Source organism: Onychostruthus taczanowskii, unplaced genomic scaffold (assembly GCF_017590055.1).
Source record: "Onychostruthus taczanowskii isolate IOZ18803 unplaced genomic scaffold, ASM1759005v1 scaffold84, whole genome shotgun sequence".
Taxonomy (NCBI): Eukaryota; Metazoa; Chordata; class Aves; order Passeriformes; family Passeridae; genus Onychostruthus; species Onychostruthus taczanowskii.
Genome location: NW_024506332.1, coordinates 2262112 through 2286774, shown reverse-complemented (window position 1 = coordinate 2286774; position 24663 = coordinate 2262112). Strand labels below are relative to the sequence as shown.

At 57.6% G+C, this 24663-nt stretch overlaps 3 protein-coding genes across 5 annotated transcripts; all 3 read left to right on the top strand.

The window, feature by feature from the left end:
- On the top strand, nucleotides 1–3262 carry ADRB3 (adrenoceptor beta 3). 3 transcript variants are annotated; one of them, XR_005954109.1, is made up of 3 exons: nucleotides 1–1259; nucleotides 2194–2378; nucleotides 2563–3262. XR_005954109.1 is itself a non-coding variant. In XM_041424832.1 (2 exons), the coding sequence occupies exons 1-2, from the start codon at nucleotides 1–3 to the stop codon at nucleotides 2231–2233; spliced, it is 1299 nt and encodes a 432-aa protein (XP_041280766.1). In that variant the 3' UTR covers nucleotides 2234–2554. The 3 variants fall into 3 exon arrangements, 1 of the variants encoding a protein (XP_041280766.1); XR_005954110.1 differs by having other exon boundaries at nucleotides 1–1263; XM_041424832.1 differs by lacking the exon at nucleotides 2563–3262 and having other exon boundaries at nucleotides 2194–2554.
- Nucleotides 3263–4488: 1226 nt separating this feature from the next.
- On the top strand, nucleotides 4489–17139 carry RAB11FIP1 (RAB11 family interacting protein 1). Its single transcript, XM_041424941.1, has 6 exons — nucleotides 4489–4823; nucleotides 8017–8459; nucleotides 8641–9433; nucleotides 10347–12569; nucleotides 13605–13710; nucleotides 14654–17139. The coding sequence occupies exons 1-6, from the start codon at nucleotides 4495–4497 to the stop codon at nucleotides 14870–14872; spliced, it is 4113 nt and encodes a 1370-aa protein (XP_041280875.1). The 5' UTR covers nucleotides 4489–4494; the 3' UTR covers nucleotides 14873–17139.
- Nucleotides 17140–17854: 715 nt separating this feature from the next.
- Nucleotides 17855–24642, top strand: BRF2 (BRF2 RNA polymerase III transcription initiation factor subunit). Its single transcript, XM_041424824.1, has 5 exons — nucleotides 17855–18028; nucleotides 18690–18749; nucleotides 19344–19665; nucleotides 23122–23667; nucleotides 23769–24642. Exons 1-5 carry the CDS (start codon nucleotides 17875–17877, stop codon nucleotides 24427–24429), a joined length of 1743 nt encoding a protein of 580 aa, XP_041280758.1. The 5' UTR covers nucleotides 17855–17874; the 3' UTR covers nucleotides 24430–24642.
- Nucleotides 24643–24663: the final 21 nt, after the last annotated feature.

Sequence of the window (24663 nt, the reverse complement as noted above, 5' to 3'; positions counted from 1 at the left end):
ATGAGCCCCCTCCCCGCCGGCAACGGCAGCGCCTGGGGGGGCTCCGGTAACTGCAGCGGGGCCGGCAGCCTGGGCCGGCAGTGGGTGCTGGGGACCGCCATCAGCCTCACCGTCCTGGTCACCGTGGCCGGTAACTTGCTGGTGATTGTGGCCATCGCCAAGACGCCGCGGCTGCAGACCATGACCAACGTCTTCATCACCTCGCTGGCGTGCGCCGACCTCATCATGGGCTTGCTGGTGGTGCCGCCGGGGGCCACCATCCTGCTGAGCGGCCACTGGCCCTACGGCACGACGGTGTGCGAGCTGTGGACCTCGCTGGACGTGCTGTGTGTGACGGCCAGCATCGAGACGCTGTGTGCCATCGCCGTGGATCGCTACCTGGCCATCACCTCCCCCCTGCAGTACGAGGCGCTGGTGACCAAGGGCCGGGCCCGGGCCGTGGTGTGCCTGGTGTGGGCCATCTCTGCCTTCATCTCCTTCCTGCCCATCATGAACCACTGGTGGCGGGACGGGGCGGACGAGCGAGCGGCGCGCTGCTACGACGACCCCCGCTGCTGCGACTTCGTCACCAACGTGACCTACGCCATCATCTCCTCCACCATCTCTTTCTACGTGCCCCTGCTCGTCATGATCTTCGTCTACGTGCGGGTTTTTGCCGTGGCCACGCGGCACGTCCAGCTCATCGGCAAGGACAAGGTGAGGTTCCTGCAGGAGCCCCCCAGCCCCGCGGGCAGGAGCAGCCGGCGCAGGCGGCCCTCCCGCCTGCTGGCCATCAAGGAGCACAAAGCGCTCAAAACGCTGGGCATCATCATGGGCGTCTTCACGCTCTGCTGGCTGCCCTTCTTTGTGGCCAACATCATCAAGGTCTTCTGCCGCTCGCTGGTGCCGGACCAGCTCTTTCTTTTCCTCAACTGGCTGGGCTACATCAACTCGGCCTTCAACCCCATCATCTACTGCCGCAGCCCCGACTTCAGGAGCGCCTTCCGCAAGCTGCTGTGCTGCCCGCGCCGCGCCGACCGCCGGCTCCACGCCGTCTCACAGGACCTGCAGCGCTGCCCCTGTGCCTTCAGCCCTCGGGGGGACCCCGCAAGGGACAGCAAGGCGGCCCCCGGGCGCCCCGGGGAGGACGGCGAGGCTCGGGGCAGTGGCAGCAGAGCAGAGGAGACAGCCCTGCCCACGGGCAGTGGCCACCGGCAGCGGCCCCTGGGCGAGTCCCGGCTGCAGGGCGCGCAGACCTCGCTGTGTTCCCAGCTGCATGAGTAGGTACCTGCAGGCATTTGCTCGGGAGGGGCTCGGGGCGTCCGGTTCAGCCCTTTGGGGGCTGACTGGGGAGGCTGTCGGTGCTGGGACTGTGCTGTGACAGCGCGGTGCAGAGCTGGGGGAGCAGGCAGACCCCGGGGTACGTGGGTGAGGCTCTGGGATGTGGGTCTGGGCACCACTGCCCTGCTCCCTGATGTTCCCCTAAAACTCTGGTCCCTCCACTGGGCTGCAAAATTGGGGTCCCAACCAGTCCCACTCCAGCCTGCCAGGACCTGGTCTGCTGTTCCTGGGTAAAGGAAACACGGGAGCAAACCAGCTGAGCAGGAATGTGTCCCAAAAGCTGGCATTTCCCCCTTCTCCTCCCGATCCCAATTTCTGCTGCTAAAGAAGGAAAACGCGGGGACCCCTTCCCAGCGAGGCACGGCGGCTGCCGTCGCCACGCTGGGCTCTGCAGGTTGCTTTTGCTTTGCCCTCCAGCGGTGTAAATCTGGGAAGGGAATTAATTTCATCCCGCTCAGTCCCATGACGGGAAATGCGCTCCCAGAGCCGGCAGCCCTCACAGAGCAGGGGGCTGCCAGAGCTGCTGGGGGCTGGCAGGGGCTGGCAGGGATGCTGGGGGCTGGCAGTGCTGCTGGGGGCTGGCAGGGGTGGCAGGGATGCCCATGCTGTGGCTCTGCCCTGCCTGCACCCTGAGACGGATTTACACCTGCAGTTACAGGGTGGGGTTTTTTATTAGTATGACAAAATTGGAGTTCTTCTGGTTACTGTGCCTTTTAACCGTGTTTCTCTCCTGATGCCTGAGGGCAGGAGAGGTTTCCTGCCAGGATGTGCAGGTAGAGGTGCTGGAGGAGTTCCCTGGGCAGGATTCACCCATGCTGGGCGCTGCGTGGTGGGAGGCTCTGGGCTCTCACCCCCTGCTCTCCCTCATTTCAGGTTTGCTGGCGGAGAAACACCCGCGGGTCCATCCGACTGACTGGGAACAGCCGAGAGCTGGGAGGAGAGCGCTTCCCCGGCCGGGTCATCGCTGCTCCGGCCTCTCCTCTGCCCGCCTTGGCCGCCGCGCTCCCCGGGGACCACAGCCCGTGGCCAGCCCCAGGCTGCTGCCCGGCTTCGGGCACGTGAGTCCGGATCAGCCCGGCCACAGCCGCCTTAACCCTCCTCGTGCTGCTGCCTGGCCGGCTCGCTGGAGCTGCTCACCGCTCCCGGATCCCTCCTGCGCCCGCTGGGGTGGCGGCTGTGGGTCCCTGTCCCCAGCCGAGCCTGGTGGGTGGCACTGTGTCACCTCCCACCCTCTCCTTGCAGGGCCGGGGTTGCAGAAGCAGCGCCAGGGGTGACGGTGCTGGCAGGAGCCTGCGGTGCCTGCACCGACCCGGAGAGGAGGAGGATCTCCCTGGGAACGCTGGTGGTCTTGGGACAGCACCAGCTCTTTCGTGCTGGAGACCTGGAGCTGGGGAGAAGCTCTGGAGCTGCTCACCAAGGGGCAGCACAGCCTCAGGGATGTGTGGACAGGGGACAAACTCCCGTCTGGGGTGTTCCTGGCACGGCTGGCAGCGGGATGTGGAGACTGCCAGCTCTGCTTTCTTGAAGGACAAAGGACCCTATTGTCCCAGGCTTGGCCAGTTTCGGACAGTCTGCTGAGAAGGAGAGAAGAGCCTCCTGCAGGCTCGAGCCCTTCCCAGGATTTCCATCCCTGCCCCAGCTGCTGCATTCCAGGGCCGAGCGCAATCCAGGAGCTGCAGCGATGCCTTCAGCAAAGGAAAAGCTCAGGGGAATGAACGAGGAGAGCTCCGAGCACGGAGCGCTTCCAAAGGCAGCGAACTGGGATCGCCTCGGCTCTCTCGGCAGTTTCTCCCTCTCCTTTGGGACAGATGTCCCTGGGGGACGGGAGGTGGATTCTCATCTCACAGAGATGCCCTGCCCACGCTGCTGTCAGCATGGTCAGTGTCTGCACAGTGTTTGTCCCGGTTTGTGTCCCCCCTGCCGCGTGAAATAAACCTCTGGATCCCTGCGGTGCCTCCAGGTCTGTCCCGAGCAGCGGGTGCTGCTCCCGGGGGGCTGCCTGAGGTTCGGGGGGTCCATCCCCGTCCTGGGGCCGTGGCTGGCAGGGGAAACCGCGCTGGGCATGGCGCGGTGCTGGCCCCGAGCGCTGCCCGTGCTGCCGCACCCCGGGAGGGCGGGCGGAGCTGCCCGTGCCACCTCCCGGTGCCACGGAAATCAATCCCGGCCCCGGCACAGGAGCCGCACCCGGGATGCTGCAGGGTGTTCCTGTAGGGATGGGCACACACCTGGACTCACTCACCTGTACACACACACACCTGTACACATACACCTGTAGACACCTGTACACACCTGTACACACACACCTGTACAGCCACATGTGCACATTCACCTGTACACACTCACCTGTACTCAACTGTACTTACCTGTAAACACGAACCTGTACGCTCACCTGTACACACGTACCCATGCATAAACACCTGTACACACACACACCTGTACTCACCTGTACTCATCTGTACACACCTGTACACACACACCTGTACAGCCACCTGTACACATTCACCTGTACTCTCCTGTACACACACACCTGTACAGCCACCTGTACACATTCACCTGTACTCTCCTGTACACACACACCTGTACAGCCACCTGTACACATTCACCTGTACTCTCCTGTACACACACACCTGTACAGCCACCTGTACACATTCACCTGTACTCTCCTGTACACACACACCTGTACAGCCACCTGTACACATTCACCTGTACTCTCCTGTACACACACACCTGTACAGCCACCTGTACACATTCACCTGTACTCTCCTGTACACACACACCTGTACAGCCACCTGTACACATTCACCTGTACTCTCCTGTACACACACACCTGTACAGCCACCTGTACACATTCACCTGTACTCTCCTGTACACACACACCTGTACAGCCACCTGTACACATTCACCTGTACTCTCCTGTACACACACACCTGTACAGCCACCTGTACACATTCACCTGTACTCACCTGTACACACACCTGTACACCCCCCCATGTATAAACACCTGTACACACCTGTGCTCACCTGTACACCCAGGCCCCGCCCCCTCAGGCCCCGCCCTCCCCGCGCTCTCGCGAGAGGGGCGGGGCGGGACTCACCGGCCGCCGCCGCCGCTCCGGGCCCGTCCCGGCTCATTCGCGGCCCGTCGCCGGCCCCGCCGCTCGCTCCCTCGCAGCCATGGCGGGCGCGGCCCCGGGCTGGGCGCCCACCCACGTGCGGGTGACGGTGCTGCGGGCTCGGGGGCTGCGCGCCAAGGCGGCGGCGGGCGGCAGCGACGCGTACGCGGTGATGGCGCTGGGCCGCGACAAGTTCCGCACGTCGGTGGCCGAGCGGTGCCGGGGCGAGCCGCTGTGGCGGGAGGAGGCCACGTTCGAGCTGCCGGCGCGGCCCGCCGCCCTGCGCCTCACGGTGCTGCACCGCGCCCTGGCCGGCGCCGACAAGTTCCTGGGCCGCGCCGAGGTGGAGCTGGCCGCGCTGAGGGACGACGGCGGCCGGCGGCACACCAGGTGCGACCGGGGGGCTCCGGGGCAGGGATGGGCACCCGCGGCCGCCGGGGTGCGAGGGCCGCTGTGTGCCGCGGGAGCTGGGGACAAGGATGGAGAGGCTCCTCCGGGTCTTGAGGAGGCTGGGGAGGAGGTTTTGGGGGGTGGGTCTCAGCCCCACGGGGGTCACGGAGAGGTTTGGAGGGGAGCTGTGCGGCCCTCGGAGGTCTGAGGGGGATCGTGCGCCCCCCTCGGAGGTCTGAGGGGGATCGTGCGGACCCCTCGGAGGTCTGAGGGGGATCGTGTGACCCCTCGGAGGTCTGAGGGGGATCGTGTGACCCCTCGGAGGTCTGAGGGGGATCGTGTGACCCCTCGGAGGTGTGAGGGGCATTGTGTGACCCCTCGGAGGTCTGAGGGGATCGTGTGCCCCCCTCGGAGGTCTGAGGGGGATTCTGTGACCCCTCGGAGGTCTGAGGGGGATCGTGTGACCCCTCGGAGGTCTGAGGGGGATTGTGTGACCCCTCGGAGGTCTGAGGGGATCGTGTGCCCCCCTCGGAGGTCTGAGGGGGATTCTGTGACCCCTCGGAGGTCTGAGGGGGATCGTGTGACCCCTCGGAGGTCTGAGGGGCATTGTGTGACCCCTCGGAGGTCTGAGGGGGATTCTGTGACCCCCGGGGGCTGGGGAGGACGGTGAGGGGTGTCTCTGTGCCCTCCGAGGGGGTGCAGTGCTGTGAGGAGTCCCCGTGGGATGATGTCCCCGTTCCTCGTGGAATCCTCTGTGCTCCTCGGGCACGGGGGAGAGCCCTGTGCCCCCATGGAGCCCGTGTGTCCCTGGTCACCCTGTGCCCCAGGGCAGCGCGGGGTTCTGCTGGGGGACTCTTGGGGGACACGGGGACCCCTGAAGCCCCAAAACTGCCCATGGGGTGACCCCTCTGAGCCCTCTCTGAGCTGGGGAGTGCCTTCCCCTGGAAGAGGCTGGGGGTCCGGAGAATGCTGTTCCATCCAGTCCTGCCATTCCTCGGGTTTGATTTCCAAACATTTCCGTGTGAGTGCTGACACTACAGAGCAAACAGCCAGCCTGTCCCCCGAAACCTGATGTCCTCAGAGTGCTGCCTCCTTCCAGCAGGGGCCAAGCCGGTTATTTATTTTTGCTAACAGACACTTGAAGCGTGTCAGGGTGGATAATTCCACCTTCCACGAGCTGACTCGGAGCCGGGGCCGCTCCTGCCCAGCGCCAGCTCTGTGTCACACTCGCTGCTTTGAACACAAACACGGGCACGGTGAAACCCAGGGGTGGTGCCCGGGAGGGTTTTACTGGGAGTCAGCAGCCTTGTAATGTGCTGGTGAGTCACCTTCCTCCCCTACCTCACCTGAGCACCGTCCCGCTTGTCAAGGCTTAATTAGGCCGCGGGTTCATTAAGGCTGTGTCAGACTCGGCTGTGTTTACACTGCGGAGCCCCTTGGTCAGCAGAGCTCAGGGCCGGTGCCTCAGGCACCCGGGCGCGTTCCTTTGTGTCTGGGCAAAGGAAAATTGAGGGGGAGAAAAAAGGAAAGCACAGCTTTGCTACTCCTGGGGAAATTTCTGATGTTTGCAGTTGTTTCCAGCCCTCGGTTTCCTGTTGGAAGCCTGTGTTGTTCTTGCTGCCATGGTGATGTGTAGCCATAAAGGAGTAGTTTTATTGGAAAATAGAGAGATGTTGATTGACAGGTGCTTGCCAACACCATAAATGCCACTAATGAGATTTTTTTGTGGTTTGGGGGGTGTCACTCTGTGATTTCCTTCCAGCCACCCCCAGGGGTGCTGCTTTCAGCTGGGGCTGAGCTGCCCTTGCTGAGCGCGGCGTTTGCCCGTGGCTCCCGGGATCAATTCTGGCACCGAAGCCCTGCGAACACAGGATGCTCCTAGAAATCACAGCTTTGGAACAAAATGCCCAGTGCTGGCTCGTGTTAGAGGCAGAGGGGTTGTGATTCCCAGGCTGCTGCAGCTCCAGGGACTGGGCAAAGCCTCGGTCTCCTGATAAAAGCCCTTCCCTGGGTGTCTTCTAAGCCCAGGCCAGAGCACCTGACTGTCACTCAGGTGTTCATTTAGAGTCACAGAATCCCAGAATGGACCTTAAAGCCCATCTTGTCCACCCCCTGCCCTGGGCAGGGACAGCTTCCACTAGACCATTGCTCCAAACCTGCCCTTGAACACTTCGAGGGACAGGACAGGCACAGCTTCTTCAGGGCCTCACCACCCTCAGAGGGAAGAATTTCTTCCTCATTTCCCTCTGAAGTGTCTGTAGCAGGTTCCCAAATCCATCTCCTTCAGTTATCCCCATTAGTTTTGAATTTTCTCTGGAGCAAATCACCTTTTCCCGTTCTCTTTTGTTGCTTCCAGTATACCTTTGGAGGTTGAAGTGCAAATTTGATGGCAGGGCACATTTGCATGCTCTGTTTGCTGCCTTTATTTTCCCGTTCCAGCTGGTGAGGAGGAAGAAACAAAGCAGTTTCCAGCCAGCCTTTCCTATGGGTCCTGTGGGGTCGGGAATGCTGCGGTTCCATCAACAAACAAAACCATACTGGTGTGCTGTGCTGGCTCAGATGTGGCTTGAGTGTCACCGAGGGGCGGTTGAGGGCGTGTGGGTGGTGGGATTGTGGTTTGGGATGCCCTGGGCACTGCTCACACAGAGCTTGTTGGGGAGGGAGAAGGCTCTGGCTGAGCAATGCCCTTCCTGGTGTGTGCCAGTCACGAGCAGGAGAGGGGAGTGGAAATCCCCGAGGTCTGGGGTTGGCTCTCTGGTGTTGATTAGGGGTTCCTTGGCTTAGGAGGCATTAAGGAGCTGGAATGAAAGGTATGAGGGCGTGGGACGCCTGTGCAGCTCTGAGGCTGCTGCTCTCGCTCCACTTCAAAGCTGTGGCCCCTGCCAGTGTCAGGAGGAGAGATGAAAGGGCAGAGGAGAGTGGCTGAGCTGAAATACAGGAATTCCATGTTGAGCCTCTGTTTTTTCTCCTTTTTTTTTAACCCTTCCTGATCTGGTTTTAAACCAAATCTTATTAATATCTTTCTGTTTAAGATAAGGAGTGTTTTCTTTGGCACCTGGGGCTGTGACCGTGACGTCACCATAAGATTAAAGGCTTTCTTTTCCTACACTGTGGGCTGATTTGATTTTTCAGCCATAAGCACCCTCCGTGTTCTCAGTTACCTGTGGTTAAAGAAATCTCCTTGTTGCTTCAGGTGGTACAAGCTTCACTCCAAACCAGGGAAGAAGGAAAAGGAGAGAGGGGAGATCGAGGTGGACATCCAGTTCATGAGGAGCAACATGACAGCCAGCATGTTTGATCTGTCCATGAAGGACAAGCCCCGCTCTCCCTTTGGGAAGCTCAAAGACAAGCTCAAGGGCAAGAGGAGCAGTGGCCTCTCAGACACAGCATCTGCGATCGTCCCCAGCACCTCCCACTCCCCTGCTGACAGTGAGGATGAGGCAGTGGAGAAGGAAAAGAAGAAATCCAAGTTCAAAGCGCTGTTCTCCAAGCCTGGCCTGCAGAAGACATCCTTGTCCCAGTCCATGTCAGTGCTGCCCACTCAGCAGCCCCTCACCCAGAGGGTTCGGCTGCGGCCCAGCGACTTCCAGGCGCAGTGGGATGAGGAGGAGTCCGAGACCTCTCCTGCCTCAGAACGTGAGTGTTGGCACAAAACCTTCCTCCAAAGGGTTCTTTACACTTTTCACAGCACTGGTTAAATTCTCCTTTCTGAACAAATGCATAGAAAGTCCCTGCTGGCACTGAGGCTGTCAGTAGTGTCAGAGAAAAGGTTGTTCTTGCATCTACGATTTCTCCCTGTTTTTTTTTTTTTTTCCAGGATCCTTTGAAAGTGTGCCAGAACAGAAGCCAGCTCCTTCTCCTCTGTTCAAATCTCGTAAACCAGCCTTTTTGGACAGTAGGCAGCTAACCCAGGGCACCACTAACCACACCAAAAAGGATGGGCTGTCTTTGTTCAGTGGCCTTAAATCCAAAAACGATCCCGTGTCCAAGTCTAGTCTGTGCATCAATGGCAGTCACGTTTATATAGAAGAGACCACAACAAAGGACAAGACTCCAGCCTCCTCCCCCTCTCCTCACAACCTCAGGAGGAAGCAGCTCTTTGCTTCAGAGGACAACCTGTTCTCTAGGTCCACTAAATCACCTGAAGAGATGGGGAGAACCTCTCCTGGGCAGGCATTCTCTGGGTCCACATCCTTGGAGACCTTCAAGTCCATGACTTTGCCATCATACAAAATGCTCAGTAGTGAGGAGCACCTGGACACCAGCGTTCCACCAAGCGTCGAGGTTGTTAGAGAGACCAAAAAACCAGACCACAAAAAGTCTGCCTTGCTCTCCCTGGTCACTGGGAAGAAGGAAACGGTGAAGCCCAGCGATGCTGAGATTATTCCCGACAGGACCCTGCAGAGTGAGGAAAATAAAATTCCAGAAGAGAAGAGTGAAGAGGAGGCCAAATGCCCTGAGGCCCCAGCAGATGTGGGCAGAAGGAGCCCCTCAGGAGATGCTCACCACACAGAGGAGGCCGTCACAACCAAGCAGCTGCTCAGCCCTTGTGAGGAGGAACAGAAACCTGAGAAAGCTGCACCGGCCAAGACTAAAGCTGTGAAACCCAGGTGAGTCCCAGCTGCTGGCAGAGTCAGGGTGGGCAGTGCTGGTGGCAGTGGGCTGTGTCTGCCACACCTGGGCTCAGGTGCTGCTCTGTGGGTACCTGTGGGTTTTACGCTGGCGTTGGTGGCTTTGTTAGCAAAGAACAACTCCAGAGTTCTTCCTCAGTGTGAAAAAATATGGATGTAGGGATGCTCCTTGTAAGTGATGCTGCAGTGGTGGTTCTCTAGTGCAGGAGGCACCTGTGCAGATGCTGAAGGGGTGAATTTTCTTGCTGGATCTCTTGCACAAACTAACTCTGTCTGAGCTGTGTGGCTGCAGCCTCGCCAGGGTCTGAAATGCCTGTTCTAACGTCTCTGCTTTCCTCTTCCCTACTTGGCTGTGGTCTTCCAAAGGGTAGCCTTGGAGCCCTTCTGCTTTTGGCATCGTTCACAGCAGCACAGAGGGATCTTGTGTGGATTTGTACATGAGGCTTTCTTGGAAATTCTGCTCCTTTAACCTTCATACAAATATATAAATTGTGTATGGGGTTTATTATATATATATATAGGTGTGCCCTACTAATAAGGCTGTGTTTTGTGTCTGTCCCTAACTCCTCATTTTCAGTGCTTCTCAAGTTTGAGTTTCTTGCCTGTGCAGTGTTTTACATACTAATAAACCTGCTTGGGGTGCAAAGAGGCAGTGCTTAAAGCAGCAAAACCAAGCTCTGCAGCAGGAGAGTTTTGACATAAGCCCAGTGCTTGGTAAAGGTGAAATTAAGGATGTAAAGTCTCACAGACAAGGGGACCTCTCTCTGAGGTCTCTGTAAGGTATAGCTCATCTCCAGTGGCAGAGCTGATGGAGGCTGGTGCTAAAGCTTGTCTGTTCCTGCCTCGTGTTGCATCTGCAAGTGACATGCGAGTTTTTTGTCCCTTTTTGCAGACTGGGCCTGTCTCCAGAGGAGGAACCCAAAGCCACGCTTCCTACTCTTGCACCTGACCCCCTCCCTGCTTTTCTCTCTGTGCACCGTATCAGCAGTGCCAATAATCCTTTTATTTCTGAAGTGGGGCAGACAGTCCAAGTGCCAGACTCTGAAAACATCACTAGTTCTCCTGCCTCTCTCACTTCTCCTGCTTTTGCTGCAGAGCTCTGGAATGACAAGAACCCCTTTACTCCTGAGTGGGACAGGGCATGCAGAGCCCTGGATCCCGACAGCATCGCCCGTTTCCCTTCATCCCATCATCCTGCAGCCTCTGTTCCCAAAGTGCCTCTTCCTGGGCAGGTGTCTGCCAGGGGCAAGAATCCTTTTGCTGCTGACTGGGAGCAGGGTCCTGAGGGCTCTGAGGCTTCCCAGGGTCTCTCTGGCCCACGCACACCTTCTGTCCCCTCTGACTGTCCTTTCAATGCCAACAATCCCTTCGTGTCCAAGCGTGGGGCACAGGCAGTGCCAGGTTCCCAGGATTGTTCCTCCCCTTCCTGCCTTCCTGTTGGGGAGGACTGTTCTTCTGCAGGACACCTTGCTTGTGGTGCTTCAGGGGGCTCTGCAGATGTGGCTTTAACCAGTGATGTCACAGCTGTGCCAGACCCTCTGGGCACCTTGTCTGGCCCCTCTGGGCTGGCTCCAGAGCCACACTGGGATTCTGCCCAGCTTCAGCCTGAGGGGTCTTTGGAAAGCAGCAAGCCAGGCCGTGGGAAATCTGTGTCCTTTGTCCTTGGGGAATGGCAGGGTGTTCCATCAGGTGATGTGGGTTTGGGTGGGCAGGAAGGTGGAGAGCAGCCCCTGGATTCCAGTGGGAGGTTACAGATGCGAGCAGGGTTTGGGGGTGAGCTGGGAGCAGGGGGTGACCCATCGAAAAAGCTCTCTCATCCCACCTGGAACAGTGATGGAACAGCTGTGGAGGTCACTGGTGGGAGCACTGAGGCCTGCACGAGGGGTGACAAAGGTTTTGTGTCTCTCTCCAAGTGCAGTGACAGCCTCGTGCCAGGGGCTGACCAGGCACAATCCCCCGAGAGCGAGCTCAGGGAGGAGCAGGAGACCTGTGGTGGAAAGCAGTGGGCAGAATGTGTGCCCACGTTAGAGCCCCAGGCACCTCCACCTGCTGGAAATGAGCCACTGTCTCAAGTCCCAGCAACACCGAGAGCCTGCACGGTGTCCCCTGGGGAAGGGGATCCAGGGAGGGCCGGCAGTGGGGTCCTTGTGCCCCCAAAGCCAGCCCCACGACTGGCTGTGCTGCTGAGGAAATCCCCAGCCACTCCCCAGGCTGAGCTGAGGGGTGATGTTCCTGCTTCAGGGGATGGTGTAAAATCCACACCAGGGCTCCCGTTCCCTGAGCCCTCAGCTGCTCGTGGGTGCCTCCCTCAGGGGGGCTCCTTGGAGACTGTCACCCCTGCAGTGGCACCCAGAGGTAAGAGCAGGAGCAGGCCTTCAGGAAAGGAAGGTGGTGATGATTTGTCTGTCAGTCTCACAAATGTCAGGTCTGCAGTTCCTGTTCCCGGGGACTGGGGCTCGGCACTGGCCGGTCTTCCCGTGATCCCGGAGGGAGGCTCTGATGACGAGCTGCTGGGGGACTGCCAGGACAGCTGTGGGGCCACTGCAGGTGACAAAGGTGTTCTAGGGAATGGAGAGCAGCCCCGAGGTTTGACACCTTTGCGTGGAGAGCAGCCAGAGCTCTGTGATAGCTCTGCTGCAGCCCCTGTGATGCCGGCTGCTCCGGGAGGAGGAGCAGGAGCCATTCCTGGTGCTTGTGAGCCAGGGAGCTTGGCTGTGCTGCCTGCTGCAGTGGGTGCTCCCAGGGTCTGTGTCCAGGGAGGTGACTCAGGCTTAGGTGTGACGTCTCATTCCAGGGAGTGTGACAGTCATTTTGAGAAACAAGAGCTGGAAAGGAGTGCAGGAGCTGAGGAGCGTGCAGAGTGTGACTTCTCTGAGCCTTCTGCTTTCTCTTCCTCCCTATCAAGTCCTTGCCAGCCCCACTCTTCCTCTCATTCCCTTCTCTCTGACACCCCGAGTCGTAGAGCAGAGTCTCCGAAAAAGCCAAGAGCCGAGGGCTTCGCAGATAAAGCGGGAAATTCGGGCAAGAAGAAACTTCTCCAGGCACGGGTTTCACCCTCTGAAACGTTCCCTAACCAAACCCCACGGGGTGCTGAAACCGTGTCTCCCAAGCACAGGTGAGACATGTGGGGATCCCAGCAGGTACCTCCGTGCAGCGTGAGCTTTGCTTTGCCCTCTGGGTGCAGATCAGTCCCTGAGGCTGCTGCATCAGGCCAGGACAGCCCTGATTTCCTCTGGGGTCTGGGTTTGTCAGGGCTTGGCTGCTGTCACCCAGTGTGGGGTTGCTGCTGGCTCCAGGAGGGTCTGTGCAGCTCCTCAGGGTGCCCAGGGGAGCAGCTGCTCCTCACAGCTCTTAGGGGAGCTTAGGGAAAGTGCAGGGGGAATGGAGTCATTCCATCCCACTGGCACAAGGGCCTGGGGCTGAGCTGTTTGTCAGACAGGGAGGAGGGACACCTGGTAAATGCTTCATTTCCTGCCTGAGTGGGCTCCTCAGGGATCACCACCACTGCTCTGTGGGCGTGGTGCCACTGACCTGTCAGCCCTTGAGACTTCACCTGCAGAGCTCTGCCTGGGGTCTAGGACACCTCTGGGCCAGTGTTTGCTGGAATAGAAGTAAAATTTTGATCCTGTGTTAAAATCGGTGCTGTAAGTCCTGTGCAGGCCAATAATGACAGCACTTCCTCACAGCTGGTGGTGTCAGTTCAGATTGGACAGGGCCTAACACTTGTCTCAGGACAGCAGAAGTATTTGGTATGTTGTAAGATGACAAGTATGTTCTGATTAGGAAAGTCAGGCTGAAATACCAGTTTCTGAGGGATCAGAGTAGCTGCCCTGTGTCCTGTCTCCTCGTGTAGCCTGACCTGGCTTTTCTTCCATGACACACACAGGATGTATTTCCCTTCCTGCTGCTGCTTTATCTCCAATGCCTTAAGTCAATGAAGATAGTAGAGAACTGGAAAATACTTACAAAACCCCTGTGGCTTAGAAATACCTTGTCTTCCTGAAGCTGAATCTCTTTTCTTTCAGGAGATAGAGCAGGGAGGGAATCATCCCCAATTTCTTGCTGTATTTGTTCTGAGTCTAAAGATCTGTGCCATGCTGCTGTTATCTCTTCTGCCTGAACAACAGAACCCTTTTTTTTTCCTTTGCAGACTCCATCCTGTGAAGCCAATGAATGCCATGGCAAACAAGCCTCAGAGCAAGAACCTGAATGTCATCAGCACCATGAATGAAAAGCTGCTGGAAATGAGTGTGAAGGTATGGAGGGAAGTGGCACTTTCACTGTCCAAGCTTTGATCTCTTTGAAGAGTTTGTGTATTCCAAATAGGCTGCTGGAAATGAGTGTGAAGGTATGGAGGGAAGTGGCACTTTCACTGTCCAATCTATTTGAAGAGTTTGTGTATTCCAAATAGTTGGGACATAAACGTCCTTTTGGTCAGCCCCCAAGAGTGGGAGCAGTCCTTAAAAGCTTTTTTTTTCTTGCAGACTGACCTATAAATAGAGCTGTGGCTCTTGTTTTGTGGGGGAGATTCTCAGGCACAGCCACTTCCTTGGAGCACAGTTATGCAGTTGGGTCAGCAGTGGGTTTGAGAGGAGCTTTCAGCATAATCCTGGCCTCAAGAGAGACCTCCAGGCTTGAGGCACAGCTTCCCTGGCAGGCAGGGAGCATCCCTGGCTCAGCAGGGAAAACCACTGGTCCCCTTATGCTCTGTCAGGGCTTTTTTGGGAAATAGGGAAGTTAGAACAGAAATAACAGCAGTGCCTCCTCCTGGTGAGAGGGGAGAGGATGGGAGCTGAGTGACTCAGACTGACACGCTGCTGTTTCAAGGGCTTCAAAACTTGCAGTGGGTGTTGTGGTGTTCTGATTGCACCTGAACCGTGTGAGATGCCCCACAGGAGCCTGCTGTGCTCACACTCCCTGCCTGGGCAGCGTTTTGGGAGCTGGAGGAGTCAGCAGAAGCTGCCCAGTACCTCTCATGCTGCTTGAGGGTTAAAACCAGATTTTTTCAACGCAATAGGAAATGTGGGTGGGTGTTTCTTGCTGTCTAACCTGAATTTGGCTTTCCCAGTGTGCATTTAAGCAGCTGCTTTAAGCTTTACCAGGTTTGTTTGGCAGCAGCTGTCACCGTGCTGGTCTGTGTGTCTGGTTTGGAATGTGCTGTGCCTGCTCTGACCCTGCCTTCCCTCCCTCCCTCCCCAGAAATACGATCCCTCAGACCCTGCCTATGCCTATGCTCAGCTGACACACGATGAGCTGATCCAGCTGGTGCTGAAACAGAAGGATACCATCAGCAGGAAGGAGCTCCAGGTGCGGGAGCTCGAGGACTACATCGACAACCTGCTGGTCAGAGTCATGGAAGAAACCCCAAACATCCTCCGAGTTTCCATGGCTGGCAACAAAAAAGCTGGGAAGATGTGAAGGGTCTGGGGGTGTCGGTGGGCAAGGACTGAACCCCCCCCAGGGGAGGGTGAGGAGCTGGTGCTGCTGGTTGTGCTGCTCACAGAAAATGACCTTTTGCTGTTTCTGCCTTGAGCAACCCTCAGATTGATTAATAGTTCCATCAGGTGTTGTAATGAAGTCACCTTATTTATTTCTTTTGTTTTTATTTTTTGGTTTCTTCCCATTATTTGGGAAGGTCAGGCATTAATCCCAAGGCTGGTTGTGATGGGAAGGAGGAGGGTTTTTGATGTGTTTTGCTTCCCAGCAAGGCACTGATGATCCTTTAGGAAGATTTTTTTTTTAATGGTTTTGTTTTGTAGCAGCTTTTAGAGATCAGTTACTTTCCTTTCCACATCTGAAGTTGTAGTGCAATATAAATCCTTGTACAGTAGAGCTTGAGGATTTGATTGTTTTTAAAATAATAATTAACTACACTGGAGAAGTCCAAAGATGGCCCAGCTTCAGACTTGGGCTGTAATTTAAAAGGAATTAATGCCCTGAAAGTTGACCATAAGCTGGCCAAATCTCAGTTCATCTCATCAAGTGGACATTCCCAAGAGTCCTTCAAGGGAAGGTTTTCAGGTTTTTTGGAGTAGGAGACATTGAGGTTCACGGTACGTTCCTACCATAGGAATGGCCTCAATGAATTTAGGCCAAAGGTACGTTTTAAATCAGAAATTGTTCTCTTGGTGTCTTAAATTTCTGCTCTGGAGGTTGTTCAGAGCAGGCAGAGGCTCTCACACCTTGTGCCCTGTGGGAGCTCAGTGACCATTTTTACACTGCATTGAGGAAACAGAAATCCTTTGGGCTTTGGAAGCCCTTCCAAGGTGATCAGCCTTGCCCTGGGGCTGGGCTCCTGCCTGCTCTGCTCCCAGTGGGAGGAAAACCCTGTGCAGCTGAGGGAGCTGGGTGTGCTGGACAGTGCAGGGCTCCTGGGGGTCTCAGGGGTGGTCTCCATCCCCTCAGGCTGCAGGAGCAGCCACCACAGCCTCCCCCACTGCAGACTGACCAGGGCTTTGTTTGCTGAGCCCTTGGCACACAGCAAAAACATCAGATGCCTTCTGGGACCCCTGGGATTTGCCAGGGTAGGGAGGGTCCAGGAAAGGCTTAGAGGGAAGCTGGAAAACCAACAAAGCCCTGCAAAGGACCAAAACTTCATGAGGACCAAAGCTGAAAGCTTTCCAGCCTTAATTCTATGGAAATAAACACTCCTACCTTTGGAAATGGTTGGGTTTTTGGGTCACTCCTGGCCCAGGGGTGAGTTTCTAACTCAATTTTTCTACAGGAAAGCACTTTATTTGGGGGGCTGGAGCAGCTGGATGACTCTCACCCTGTGAGCAGTCTGCTGACATTGTCACAAACCACTGGAGATCTCAAATGCTGCATTTTGTAGCGAGGAACAGTTTGATAGATTTGCACAGAGATGTAAACATTTATTACAAAAAAAAATCAAAGAAATGCTGTTAATGACCTTTTTCTTCCTGTTTATTCCTGCTACCAAAGTCTGGAGCTTCAGTGGCAGAGCTGTCCCTCATGGGCAGCCTGACCTCAAACAAGCATTAGGAGCTGAGAGTCTTGCAAGACTTTGGGTCCTTTTATCTCATTTTAGTGTTATTTGGGCAGTGGGGGTGTTCTCTGCCCTCTGCTCTGAGTGAAGGCAGCCTCGGTGCTGGTTTCATTCTGAGGGGTGCTGCTCAGCCTTGCTGCAGCTGCTGCTGCCTCCTGTGCCTTCTCGAGTGAGGAAGATGAAGGATTGATTTGTTTCCTCCTCGTGCCTCCGTGGATCTCTGCACACAGGATCCTGTACCTCACTGATAAACTTGTATTTTAGACTTTTTCTCCTCTGGGGAAGAGTGACCTGCACAGAACCAAAGCAATAAATAATATTATTATTATTCCTAAACTAAATAATGTTCTGCTCTTAGCAGAGATGAAGCCTTAACACTTGGGCCAGCCTCTGGCAGCCTTTCTGAGCCAGTTCCAGCCAGGTGTGTTGGGGTGAGCCCGAGCTGAGCAGGGCTCCTTCCCCAAAAGCCTGGCCCAGCCCTCACACCTTGTTTTAATTGGCAACACTCATTAAAGCCTTCCTTTGGTGTGAGGGGACTGGCATTTTACATCCTCGAGGGCCTTAAGAATCAAATCTCTTGTTTATTATTGAAGGACCTAATGCATGTTTGTACTCTGCTTTTAGCCCAGGTACTGTTTGTTTTTAAACACCTTTTGGTTTTATGGAACACTAAAATAAAGACACCTCAAACCCAGTTTTCTGACTGCCGTGTCTTTGTTCTGAAGGAGCAGTTTCAGAAGGGGCTCGTCCCCTCTTTGTGCCTCTCTGCTCATCCTCATCCTCCTCCAGGGGACGATAAGGTAAAGAACATAAAGTTAAGATAAAGAGGATGATAAATTATCAAATAAAGACACCGTAAACCCAGTTTTCTGACTGCCATGCCTTTGTTCTGAAGGAGCAGTTTCAGAAGGGGCTCGTCCCCTCCTTGTGCCTCTCTGCTCGTCCTCATCCTCCTCCGGGCATTCCGGGCAGGTTCCATCCCTGCCGGGAGCTTCCTGCTGAACACCTCGCGGGGTGGGGAAACCTGCCGGGCGGGCTGGGCCGCCCCTGCGGACCCGGCAGTTCCTGTGAGCACCGGCACGCACCGGGAGGGACTCTGGGCCCTCATGGCAGCGCTGGCCTCGCTGCCGCGGGGATGGCAGGAGGAGGAGGCCATCAGGGCCTCCGGCCGGGGTGTTTTGCGGCTTGTCCCCTCGGTCCCGCTCCCCCCGCGCTCCCGGGGCCGCCGCCTCCCCGGGGCATCCCCGCGGAACTGGCGGGGGCGGAACGCGGCGTGCAGGGGCGGCGGCGCGGCCGGGCGGGAGTCGGGGCGGACCGCGGGCAGCGCCGCTATTGGTGGGCTCGGGGCGGGCGGCGCCGCTATTGGCTGTTGGCGGTGCGCCCGCCCCGGCGCTCCCCCAGCGCGGCGGCGGCGATGGCGGCGCGGGGCCGGTGCCCCGAGTGCGGGTCGGGGTCGCTGGTGGAGGACGCGCACTACGCGCAGCAGCAGCTGGTCTGTGCCGCCTGCGGCTGCGTCCTGTCCGAGGGGCTCCTCACCACCACCTACACCGACGAGGAGCATCTGCGGGGTGCGGCACCGGAACCGGGAGCGTCCGCGCTTGGGGTGGGGGGTGCAGGACCGGCGGTCCGCAGCTCGTTTGGGCCTGTCCGAGCCGGCCCGAGAAGCGAAGCGCTCCCCGAGCTGTGTCTCGGAGTGGCCGCGGGGCCGTGCCGGCACTGTCCGCTCGGACCGGCCGCTCCCCCGTCTCCATCCCCCCGGGGCACACCCGCAGCACTTCCCGGTCAGGGTTTGGCTTGGAGCCGGTGATGAGCTTTAAATTTAAACTGGGGGAATCTCTTATTGTTAAAAGTGGTGATTAAAACCTCATTGAAATCTCTTAGAAGAGCTTTAAGTGCAGCGGAGCAGCCCGAGGCCGTTGCCTGGCTCTGTCTGGAGGGAATCCCCGGCTCTGTCTGGAGGGAATCCCCGGCTCTGTCTGGAGGGAATCCCCGGCTCTGTCTGGAGGGAATCCCCGGCTCTGTCTGGAGGGAATCCTTGGCTCTGTCTGGAGGGAATCCCCGGCTCAGAGGAGATCCAAGAGCTCGCTTTTACCTGTGCTGCTCTAACTCAGCACCCTCAAACAGTTCTGCTTGCTGCAGCCCGGTTCTGTGGGCATCTGCTGGCCCCAGATCCCAGTGTCTGTGTGCCCGGATTCCCTGCAGGACTGACTGGTCCTCCCTGTTTTCCAGAGGTCGCCTATTCCCAGAGCACTGGCCAGAAGGAGCAGCTGAGCCGCTGCCTGCAGCGAGGTGAGAGCACCCCATCGTCCCTGCCTGCCTCTCCCGTTTGTTTCACCTGGTTCTGGTGGTGACAAAGTGCCCAAAACCCCTGGAGCTGAGCCGGGAGAGGGCACCTGGTGCTGCATCCAGCCGGTGCCTGCCTGCCCCCAGGGACTGGGAGGGTGCAGGGCTGGGTGAGCGCTGACTGTTTTTCTCATTTTGATTCCGTTGATCCTTCAGAGAAGCTTAACATTATAAAAACCAGGGAATTGTGGAGACCCTGGGGGGCATTCCCTGGTCTGGGGAGACACAAGAAGCGTGCCTCAAAAAGCTGTCAGACCCCACTGGCTCCCTCCCCTGTTCCTATGTCTGTTCCTATGTCCCTGAGCCACTCCTTCCCTATTCCCTGATTTGCCCTCACCTTTGTACTGCCCTGAGACCAGGGTCAGCCCCCAGGCCCCTGAAGGGAGAAAGTGAGACTCTGTGTGTGTGAGTGCTGAACATCTCAGGGCAGGGTTGAATAAAACGTCTGTGGATTCCATGCAAGAGTCCTTTTTGCATCCTGCTAGCAGCAGTTCATCCTGCTGCAAACGCTTCTGAGCAGAATCTCCTCTCTCCCCGCAGGGATCCGGCGAGTCCAGGACCTCTGCAAGGTGCTGCAGCTGCCAGCCACGTTCGAGGAGACGGCTGTGTCCTACTTCCAGAGGGCTCTGCAGCTCCCTGCCTTCCACCTGGTCAGCCTGGAGAAGAAGGAGCTGCTGGGGGGCTGCTGTGTGTTGGTGACGTGCCGGCAGCACCGCTGGCCGCTGACCATGGGCACCGTGTGCTCCCTGCTCTACGCCAAGCACGAGCTGTTTGCCAGCGTCTTCCTGAGCCTGCAGAAGGAGCTGGGGCTCTCAGTGCCCGCCCTGAGCCTGGCAGACCTGGTGACAACACACCTGAGCAGGTGATGGGGCCCTGGCAGTCCCTGGCAGCCCGTGTTTGTCCTGGCTGGTGGAGGGGCGGGGGGGTGACACAGGTGTGCGTGCTTGGGATGGGCTGGCTTTTGTCCCTCCCTTGTCACAGCTGGGCTGTGATTCTCATCCTGCCCCACTGTCAGTTTGGAGAGGGCAGAGAGGTGCTCAGGGAGGCACCATGGATCACAGGATCCCAGATCTCTGAGGCTGGAAAAGATCTCTGAGGCCGTCGAGTCCAAGCTGTGCCCAATGCCCACCTTGGCACCCAGCCTGGAGCACTGAGTGCCACCTCCAGGGATGGGGACTCCACCCCCTTCCTGGCAGCAATTCCAGTGCCTGGGAACCCTTTCCATAAAGAAACTCCTCCTGGTGCCCACGAGCAGCAGCCATGGCAGGAGCAGGGTGTGTCTGGTGTTTGCTGGGTTCCCAGATGAAGTGAGGAATGATGAGTCTGACTCCTTGTTCTCAGAAGGCTAATTTAGTATTTTATGATCTAGATTATATTAAAGAATGCTGTACTAAACTGTATAAAGAATACAGAAAGGATGCAGATAGGAGGCTAAAGAGATAATAATGAAAACTTGTGACTCTGTTCAGAGTCTGACACAGCTTGGCCGTCATTGGCCAGTGAGTGAAAACAATTCACACGAAACCAAGCAAACAATCACCTGTGGGTAAACAATCTCCAAACACATTCCAAAGCAGCAAAACACAGGAGAAGCAAATGAGATAATATTTCCCTTTTTTTCTGAGGCTTCTCAGCTTCCCAGGAGAGAAATCCTGGCGAAGGGATTTTCCCAGAAAACACGACCATGACAGGTTTGTTTTCCATCCCGGGGCACACCCGCAGCACTTCCCGGTCAGGGTTTGGCTTGGAGCCGGTGATGAGCTTTAAATTTAAACTGGGGGAATCTCTTATTGTTAAAAGTGGTGATTAAAACCTCATTGAAATCTCTTAGAAGAGCTTTAAGTGCAGCGGAGCAGCCCGAGGCCGTTGCCTGGCTCTGTCTGGAGGGAATCCCCGGCTCTGTCTGGAGGGAATCCCCGGCTCTGTCTGGAGGGAATCCCCGGCTCTGTCTGGAGGGAATCCCCGGCTCTGTCTGGAGGGAATCCCCGGCTCTGTCTGGAGGGAATCCCCGGCTCTGTCTGGAGGGAATCCCCGGCTCTGTCTGGAGGGAATCCCCGGCTCTGTCTGGAGGGAATCCTTGGCTCTGTCTGGAGGGAATCCCCGGCTCTGTCTGGAGGGAATCCCCGGCTCTGTCTGGAGGGAATCCCCGGCTCAGAGGAGATCCAAGAGCTCGCTTTTACCTGTGCTGCTCTAACTCAGCACCCTCAAACAGTTCTGCTTGCTGCAGCCCGGTTCTGTGGGCATCTGCTGGCCCCAGATCCCAGTGTCTGTGTGCCCGGATTCCCTGCAGGACTGACTGGTCCTCCCTGTTTTCCAGAGGTCGCCTATTCCCAGAGCACTGGCCAGAAGGAGCAGCTGAGCCGCTGCCTGCAGCGAGGTGAGAGCACCCCATCGTCCCTGCCTGCCTCTCCCGTTTGTTTCACCTGGTTCTGGTGGTGACAAAGTGCCCAAAACCCCTGGAGCTGAGCCGGGAGAGGGCACCTGGTGCTGCATCCAGCCGGTGCCTGCCTGCCCCCAGGGACTGGGAGGGTGCAGGGCTGGGTGAGCGCCAACTGTTTTTGTCATTTCGTGTTGATTCAGTTGATCCTTCAGAGAAGCTTAACATTATAAAAAACAGGGAATTGTGGAGACCCTGGGGGGCATTCCCTGGTCTGGGGAGACACAAGCTGGGAGGGTGCAGGGCTGGGTGAGCGCCAACTGTTTTTGTCATTTCGTGTTGATTCAGTTGATCCTTCAGAGAAGCTTAACATTATAAAAAACAGGGAATTGTGGAGACCCTGGGGGGCATTCCCTGGTCTGGGGAGACACAAGAAGCGTGCCTCAAAAAGCTGTCAGACCCCACTGGCTCCCTCCCCTGTTCCTATGTCTGTTCCTATGTCCCTGAGCCACTCCTTCCCTATTCCCTGATTTGCCCTCACCTTTGTACTGCCCTGAGACCAGGGTCAGCCCCCAGGCCCCTGAAGGGAGAAAGTGAGACTCTGTGTGTGTGAGTGCTGAACATCTCAGGGCAGGGTTGAATAAAACGTCTGTGGATTCCATGCAAGAGTCCTTTTTGCATCCTGCTAGCAGCAGTTCATCCTGCTGCAAACGCTTCTGAGCAGAATCTCCTCTCTCCCCGCAGGGATCCGGCGAGTCCAGGACCTCTGCAAGGTGCTGCAGCTGCCAGCCACGTTCGAGGAGACGGCTGTGTCCTACTTCCAGAGGGCTCTGCAGCTCCCTGCCTTCCACCTGGTCAGCCTGGAGAAGAAGGAGCTGCTGGGGGGCTGCTGTGTGTTGGTGACGTGCCGGCAGCACCGCTGGCCGCTGACCATGGGCACCGTGTGCTCCCTGCTCTACGCCAAGCACGAGCTGTTTGCCAGCGTCTTCCTGAGCCTGCAGAAGGAGCTGGGGCTCTCAGTGCCCGCCCTGAGCCTGGCAGACCTGGTGACAACACACCTGAGCAGGTGATGGGGCCCTGGCAGTCCCTGGCAGCCCGTGTTTGTCCTGGCTGGTGGAGGGGCGGGGGGGTGACACAGGGGTGCGTGCTTGGGATGGGCTGGCTTTTGTCCCTCCCTTGTCACAGCTGGGCTGTGATTCTCATCCTGCCCCACTGTCAGTTTGGAGAGGGCAGAGAGGTGCTCAGGGAGGCACCATGGATCACAGGATCCCAGATCTCTGAGGCTGGAAAAGATCTCTGAGGCCGTCGAGTCCAAGCTGTGCCCAATGCCCACCTTGGCACCCAGCCTGGAGCACTGAGTGCCACCTCCAGGGATGGGGACTCCACCCCCTTCCTGGCAGCAATTCCAGTGCCTGGGAACCCTTTCCATAAAGAAACTCCTCCTGGTGCCCACGAGCAGCAGCCATGGCAGGAGCAGGGTGTGTCTGGTGTTTGCTGGGTTCCCAGATGAAGTGAGGAATGATGAGTCTGACTCCTTGTTCTCAGAAGGCTAATTTAGTATTTTATGATCTAGATTATATTAAAGAATGCTGTACTAAACTGTATAAAGAATACAGAAAGGATGCAGATAGGAGGCTAAAGAGATAATAATGAAAACTTGTGACTCTGTTCAGAGTCTGACACAGCTTGGCCGTCATTGGCCAGTGAGTGAAAACAATTCACACGAAACCAAGCAAACAATCACCTGTGGGTAAACAATCTCCAAACACATTCCAAAGCAGCAAAACACAGGAGAAGCAAATGAGATAATATTTCCCTTTTTTTCTGAGGCTTCTCAGCTTCCCAGGAGAGAAATCCTGGCGAAGGGATTTTCCCAGAAAACACGACCATGACAGGTTTGTCCCCGAGGCTCCCCCTGACTTTGACTCTCTGCCCCCGCAGCTTCCGGCTGGTGCAGCCCACGGCCAGCGTCCCTGCGCCCTTCCTGGAGGACAAGGAGAAGCTGCTGGCCAGGACCATGGCCATTGTGGAGCTGGCCAGCGAGACGTGGCTGGTGACGGGCCGGCACCCCGTGCCCGTGGTCACGGCCGCGGCGTTCCTGGCCTGGCAGTCGCTGCGGCCCGGCCCGCGCCTCTCCTGCCCCTTGGCACGGTTCTGCCGCCTGGCAGGGGTGGAGCTGCCCCCCCCGGCCCACCTCAGGCTGAGGGAGCTGCTGGAGATCCTGCTGGGAATGGCCTCCCAGCTCTCCTGGCTGCGAGCCTTCCGCCTGGACAAGAAAACGGTGGTGAAGCACATCGGGGACCTGCTGCAGCACCGGCTGTTCCTGCTGAAACACGCCTTCAGCCAGCAGGACGGGCAGGAGCAGCAGGACACGGGCCTGGGGCTGGGCTCTGGGAGCCAGGACTGCCAAGGCTCTGGGAGCCAGGGCTCTGGGAGCCAGGACTGCCTGAGCCTGGGCTCTGTGAGCCAGGGGTGCCAGGGCTCTGGACGGGCCTGGGGCTGGGCTCTGGGAGCCAGGACTGCCAAGGCTCTGGGAGCCAGGGCTGCCTGAGCCTGGGCTCTGGGAGCCAGGGGTGCCAGGGCTCTGTGAGCCAGGACTCCCTGGATACGGACTCTGTGAATAACGACTCCCCAGGCCAGGACTCTGGGAGCCAGGGCTGCCTGGATAAGGACTCCCCAGGTCAGGACTGCCCAGGCCAGAACTCTGTGAGCCAGGGCTGCCCAGACCAGGGCTCTGTGGACACAGGCTCCCTGGATAAGGACTCCCCAGGCCAGAGCTCCCCAGACCAGGATTCTGTGAGCCAGGGCTGCCCAGCCCAGGGCTCTGTGGGCCCACGCTCCCTGGATAAGGACTGCCCAAGCCAGAGCTGCCCAGCCCAGGGCTCTGTGAGCCAGGGCTCCCTGGATAAGGACTGCCCAAGCCAGGGCTGCCCAGGCCAGGGCTCTCTGGATAAGGACTCTGTAAATAAGGACGCCCCAGGCCAGGGCTGCCCAGGCCAGGCCCCCCCCAGCTCTCCTGCGCTGGCACAGCAGCAGGGCAGTCCCTGGGCAGGGAAGCAGCAGCGTGGGGGCACCCTGAGGCCCCTGCTGCCCCCCTGCCTCATCCACCCCAGGAAGAGGCTGCGGGCGGCGGCTCCGAGCGCTCCGGCCGTGACGGGCGACGAGCCCATCTCGGACAGCGAGATCGAGCAGTACCTGCGCAGCCCCGAGGAGATCCGCGCCTTCAGCAAGGCCAAGGCGTGGCTCTGAAGGTGGCCGTGGCCCAGAGGGACAATTTGGGGACCAGAAGTGTGGAGCCCAGCGTGATTGTGCTGCAGGGAGCAGGGAATGAGGCTGTGGGGAGGGAGCAGGCTGCGTTCTCCTTAATGTGCTGGACCAAAATGGGGCTTTTGATGGAGTGACTGCTTCAGGTCGTGTTACATTCCTGTTATGAGTAAATAAAAGTGCAGGTGCCTGGTTTTCCAGGGCAGCCTCACCTTGGAC